Source organism: Micropterus salmoides, unplaced genomic scaffold (assembly GCF_014851395.1).
Source record: "Micropterus salmoides isolate LMB-PRFRI ecotype aquatic unplaced genomic scaffold, ASM1485139v1 Ms_hic_scaffold_3225, whole genome shotgun sequence".
Classification (NCBI taxonomy): domain Eukaryota; kingdom Metazoa; phylum Chordata; class Actinopteri; order Centrarchiformes; family Centrarchidae; genus Micropterus; species Micropterus salmoides.
This window is the reverse complement of record NW_024042513.1, coordinates 13,004-19,314: the sequence shown is the minus strand read 5'-3', so window position 1 is coordinate 19,314 and position 6,311 is coordinate 13,004. Positions and strand designations below refer to the sequence as shown.

General features: G+C 39.6%; 1 protein-coding gene and 1 non-coding gene across 3 annotated transcripts; one reads left to right on the top strand and one right to left on the bottom strand.

The window, feature by feature from the left end:
* Nucleotides 1-789: 789 nt before the first annotated feature.
* trnas-cga lies at nucleotides 790-871 on the bottom strand. Its single transcript has one exon. It is a non-coding gene; the product is annotated as a tRNA-Ser (tRNA).
* A 753-nt stretch (nucleotides 872-1,624) lies between these two features.
* LOC119884154 (small integral membrane protein 11A-like) lies at nucleotides 1,625-5,283 on the top strand. Of its 2 annotated transcripts, XM_038694617.1 has the most exons (4): nucleotides 1,638-1,781; nucleotides 2,845-2,927; nucleotides 3,015-3,230; nucleotides 4,741-5,283. In XM_038694617.1, exons 2-3 carry the CDS (start codon nucleotides 2,865-2,867, stop codon nucleotides 3,201-3,203), a joined length of 252 nt encoding a protein of 83 aa, XP_038550545.1. In that variant the 5' UTR covers nucleotides 1,638-1,781; nucleotides 2,845-2,864; the 3' UTR covers nucleotides 3,204-3,230; nucleotides 4,741-5,283. The 2 variants fall into 2 exon arrangements, with proteins under 2 accessions (XP_038550544.1, XP_038550545.1); XM_038694616.1 differs by lacking the exon at nucleotides 2,845-2,927 and having other exon boundaries at nucleotides 1,625-1,781.
* The last annotated feature ends 1,028 nt before the right edge of the window (nucleotides 5,284-6,311 follow it).

The window sequence follows — 6,311 nt, the reverse complement described above, 5'->3', positions numbered from 1 at the left end:
GTGGCGGTATGGAGCAGAGATGAAGACGCAAACACCGGTACAGTCAAACTGGACTCATTACGGGATTCTAGGACCTGTCCAGAAGGAGAGATGGCGGGGAAACAGCCGAAGAGGAAAAGGTCTGAACAGGTAAGGGGAGGACCCGTGTTAACATCGGTGAGGTGTTTCAATGCTGGAAAAACCTTCTAGATTTGAAAGGAATGAAAACCAACAACTGCTTTGCTGGATAGGTGAGCAACGTTACCTGTGCTGTTCGCACAAACGATAGGTCAGTAACGTTACTGTCTTGTCCGTTTGTTGCCATGTTTGTGATGGTTAGTTATATGATTACGATTATGTATTTGTCCCTAAAACTTTTGACCGGGTTTAATGGCCACGGAGAACTTTTGCTATGACATTGGGATTATTTGGATCGCTTTATTATTTTGGATCGATTACTCGCTGTAATCCTACCGAAATATAAACTAGACCCCATGGCTTAAATTTAGATTTAAGATGATGATACACGGGGCCACTAAAGCTCTAAAAGTTGCTCCGTTTATCGTATAGACTGTATCGTCAGCATAAAAGATACCGGTATTTAAAAATTGACGGGCTGCAAAACGAGACCCAACCGCTTACTTGTGTTTGTTGTCGCCCTCTTCTTTCCATTAGAAGGATGCAGGTTTAAGGCACTTCCCTACGCTATTGGTTACATTTTTGAGATCCGGAAGTTCCCGCTGGCGTTGGAAACTACAATTTTGCCGTGCTGTCGGTCAAAGCAATAATGTAAAACGAAAAAAAGAACCTCGTCACGAACAGGATTCGAACCTGTGCGGGGAAACCCCATTGGATTTCGAGTCCAACGCCTTAACCTCTCGGCCACCGTGACTACGCATGTCTGTGTATATTTGTGCAATTATATAATATATTGAAGTACACAATATGATATAGTGATATTTCTATGATTTGAAGTTTTAGAAATTTGTATCAAGTTGTGTTGGCACACATAGTAGGATAGTAAGTGTGTATGATGTATTCTTGCAGGTTTATCCTATGAGTTTACCCGACGGCACTAGAAGGCATCGTGCACTGTGACCTCCCACCAATGGAAAGTTGCCACGTCATTCAAATGAAGCAACCGGTAGAATTGACGTAGAGAGGTACCCTATTTCTCTATTTTCAAAAAATCCCCTCTATCTTACCGCAGTTGTTTTGTGGTTGTTTTAGATTATATTAGTTTATGTAATCAGAGCTACTGAATTGTATCCACTTAGACTCAGGATGTAACGTACAAGACACATCTGAATTAATTAAAAGGCCCCGATTTCACATTCATATTTGTAATCAAGTCACTGGTTTGGTCATGTGTTATTTGTGATTTTGGTGCTTGGTTGTTGAGTGTTTTTTCCTTACTTTCGTGAAGTGGTTTATGAGTATAATCGTTAATAAGTAACTTGCTAGGGAACAAGCTATGAGTCTATCTAGAATGAATCTGAATATGCTAAGAAAGCACATTCTGGCGAGGGACCCACACCTCCACTATCTCCAAAAAGCCTTTTTCTGATGATTAATGAAAGTATCTATGCATCTTTCTCTCGACTACTAGAACCTTCAAGCATGTGCTAGACTGATTGCCCCATCAGATTTGAATGCAGCACAGATTACGTCATACGGAGACTGCATTGCGATTGGCTTGTCACTTAAAGCCCCGCCTCCTGGTGAGAAGCATTAATACAATTTTGGCTGTCGCAAGAAGAAGAATCTTCAATACTACCGAAGCTAAAATGATCAACTGGAAGGTAAATAAGCTCTGATGTATTCTTTTATAGATACCTTGGGCATGTTTTGTATTTGGCTCTTTTTTTGATAAACCGTATGCTGTCTCAGCTGTCACTAGCATAATGCTGACGTTGCTAAGTGTTAGCTGAGCAAGTTTGCGTGTGTCGCATAATATGTCACAACTTCACATTTAGGTCGAAGTTGTGGCTAAACACTTTCTTTATCTGTCATACCGTCTCTCTGTTCTGGTGTGCTGCTTATCTGTGTGTTGCTACACTCCGGTTGGAAGTGCGTACGTACGCTATTAATAGATTGAGAATAACATTAATATTCAAATTGGCGTTATTGGGATGGGAAACAAGCGTGACATAAAAACAACAAAACATTTGCAGAAACATAAGATTAGTAATTAAGTTGTTAAATATACAGATAAGTAACAACATTCTGAGGCAGTTGTAACAAAACAGTTACAAATAACTGAAATAAATTCCACTTGACTGGCTGGATGTAAGACGAATTAAAGAGTTTTCTGTAGGGATAATGAAAACGTCTTGACCTAAACTTTGTGTTAAATTTGGGTCAGTTGGCATAGCAATTTGAAAATTGTACAATTTCTGAATGAAATTTTGGATACACTGTTACAACTGTTAAGTCCAGAATGCACACGGTTTGCAGCTGCTTCCCCCTTTCACACACCTCCTCCTCTCTCTGTGACTAAATTAACTTCCATCTCCCATTTGGACAGCTGGGGCCTCTGAAGAGGGACCTAGAGGTTGATTCATCGGTGATATATCGCTTTGAGACACAACCCTATTACCATCAAAGCTATAATAATCTTATTTTAAAAGTGACCCCTTTATCACCACGCGTTTGTGGTGGATTTGTTCATGATGGTTTACTTCTGCAGCAGCCTAGCTGGCTACTTCTGCTGTTTTTAATAAACCAGATCTTTGTCACTCCAAATTTAATCATTAGTAAGAGAACATCCTGAAGTGTGATTATCATAGATTACATCGTTGATGATAACAGAATATCCTGCAGTGTTATTTGGTGGATCACATCATTGGAATATGTGATTATTAGGCCAAACCAATCAATTGGAGATGAGAAACATGTTCTCCAGCATCCCTGACTGTTCCAGAGCTTTCTTTTCCCTTCATTCACTGGTAAAGTTTGTCCGCAAGAAAAACAAATAATCAAAAGTAAACAGTTAGAGCAGCTGTGTTAATAACATAAACACAATCTATCTTCAGGCTTTGGACAATGTCCCCCTCCTCCTGTACATCCTGGCCCTAAAGACACTGCTGCTGTGTCTGGCGTTCGCCGGGGTGAAGATCTACCAGAGTAATAAAATAGAGAAGGCCCTGAAGAAGGAGCAGGCTGAGAAGAGGAGGCTAGCCCAGCAGACCCAGGAGCTTATCGAAAGCAAGAAGGAAGACTGAGCAGAGGAAAGAAGCGGCTGTACACAGGTACTGACCTGTACCTACTCATACACTCATGTGTTTAATAAAAGATACTTAAAACTTAGTAATCAGCCGCCATACTCATTAACAATCTCTTGAAGAGGTCTCTTTATGTGTTTCGGAATAATAACAGAGCTGTTTAAAACATCTGATTAAATTCATTAATGAATATGTTTTTTGTACATGTTCTGATATAGATTAATTCTGTAATTCATTTAGCTTGTAGCCTGTTGTCACAGGCCCCCGGTGCTCCCTGGGCAAGTCTTATTTATATATCCAGAACAGTAATTAACTTCGCACCTCAAAAACGGGAAACAGGTGCGTTGGAGGGGGACAAAAAAGTCAAACGAAGCAAAGAAAAACTCCAGCACACTGTCTAACTTGCAAGGAATATATTAACACAACTTTTCGGTACTAGACCTTCTTCAGGCAAATAGTGTTATATAGTGAGAAGCCATCTTTTATAGGAGGTGACTTATTTTGTCTACACCAATCACCTACTTCCTCATCAGATATGGCAGCCATTACAAAACATTCATTCATACTTCCATGAAATGAATGTAGATATCTGTATACTGAATATACATCAGAATAATATAATAAATGCACTCATACATCGACATACTCGCAAATCTTACCGGTGCCTTATATATCAATAGACAAATAACTTAGAGGAAATAGCAAATAAACATAACACTAGATAAATACATAGGACATATGACCCCAAAAAAACACAATAGGACCAAAAAACTCTCATACATCTCATACTTCAGTAATGTAAACTACCAATGAAATTTCAAATAAGTCACCTCCTATAAAAGGTGGCTTCTCAGTATGTAACACCATTTGCCTGAAGAAGGTCTAGTACCGAAACGTTGTGTTAATATATTCTTTGGAAATTAGACAGCGTGCGGGAGTTTTCCTTTGCTTATTTATATATCCAAAAAATATTTATTTGGACTTACAGTCTGTACATCCTGTGACACCCTTTATCCATAAATAAAGTAAAATAGTTTGAATAAGGACATTTTTTTTAAAGGGGTTTTAATTTGCTCCCTATATTTCATAATTATTTTTCAAAAAGATCATTATATGTAGTAATGGTGTCAAATTATGATTTTTTTTAAAATAACAATATTATTTTCTTTTCATTAATATTCTGTATACTTATAAATTTCAATACCTTGTAATTTTGAATGGATAGGTAATAAAATTCAGGTTAGTCTGAGTGGAGACGTGTCAACAGCACTAACCCTCCAAATATGCCTTTTCAGTAGTGTCACTTGAATGAGGCATTTACTTTACATGGGGTCAGGATTAACCAATTAACCCTTCACCACCACTGTAGCATGAATATGAACATGAAATATACGATATGTGTGGAAAGCTTAGACTAATCATTTCGGTCACTGTCGTCATTTTCAAAGAGAACACCCCGTCATAGAAGTATGTGATAAATCAGTCTTATTGACAGGTTATTGATCCATCGCACTAACGTTCCTTCTCTCTTCTCCAGGGAAACATGTTGCTGTCCTGAGCAACACACCACTTTCTCCACATGAGCCAGGGGCTAAATTACAGAAACTTCCTGTCTTAAGTTAGGAGGAGTCCAAGAGAGGATCTGCAAGTTAGCAAGTTTCTGTAACACACTCTCAGACTGTCAGCAATAGGGGGACTTTGCTGTGCTGTAGGGAATGATTTGTGTTTCCACAAACTGTTCACCATGTCAGTGTTTATATAAGATGAAATTACGTCATAAAACATGCAGACTCCTAAAGTGATCCTGAGATGAGGGACTTTATGTTGCGATGACCTCAGTGGAAGAACCACAGGAGGCTCTGCATCTACTTGTTATTCGCCAAACACCCGCTCATTTCTGGGCTCATCTTCCCCCAAACATCAGTTTGTACACTGTAATAGCAGGAAGGTCAAAGCTTTTCAAGTGTGCTTATTTATAAGAAAACAGCATGGTATTTATTCTGCTATATTCCTTATACATTGTGAACCAGCTTTGTGCCTAATTTTTGTAATTATATTAAATTGTTTGTTCCACATGCTGCAATATTTTCTTCCTTCATTTCCCAGAACTACTGGGGGGGACTTTCGTCACCTTGAGTCGAGTCGGATTATATCTGTCTTAAAGATACAGTTTGTTGAATTCATGCTCCAAACAAATAGGGGGCAGCTTATTACTAGAGTATCTGCTAACTGCTGCTAACAGGAGGAGGTTTTCAGGCCAGAGGCAAAGAGAACACAGCGGGGAATGCTGGCGGGACACAGGAATAGGCACAAGAATCGGGCCGAACACCTCCGACGAGACCGACAAGGGCCAATTTGACTACCGGGAATACAGTGCCGAGGTGATCTACAGCAGCTCCGACTATCCAGGGATAATACAAGGTGCATCTCAAGTTTCTTATTTTTCGTTTGCTCACTCTTCGAGCCTCGCTTGAACCGGAAGTTGTTCTGGCGAAGTCCCACGCTTCGCCGTGAAACAGGAAGTCATTGTAACTTTACATGCTCAAATCTGCAAAAAAAATGTATGTGCTTGATAACTGTCCCGCCCCTAACACATCTACAAGCCAATAATCATTTATAGTGGTACCGACACCTACTGGCAACAGGAAGTCAACGCTGTGTGACACTCATCACGCAATTTAAATAAAATTTTAACGTGTTCCACACTCAACGTACTGAGACATAACGTATAAGGTGCGTTCGAGATAAGTGTGGCTGACTTTCGCCGACTTGATAGTCTTAAAGTGAGCTGCATGTGACTGCAGGGGCGGAAATAAAAACTGCGCAGTCAAGTCGGACACAATCTACCTGCTTGAGCTTACTGTGAGCTGAGATCAATGACTTGCTTTTGACGTATGGCAGGGGCCGTCGCTGCTTGCAGCTTTAATTTCAAATCTAACTGATTAATTTATAGTCTCAAGACATCACTTCGGGCTGTGATTACTTTTGATGGCGATTTCTCATTATATTTGACCTTTTATTGACCAAATTGTTAACTGAAAAGAGAATTCAATAACGAGCATTGGCATTACCTGAAGCCCTGCCACGAGTTTTAATTTACACCTAGCA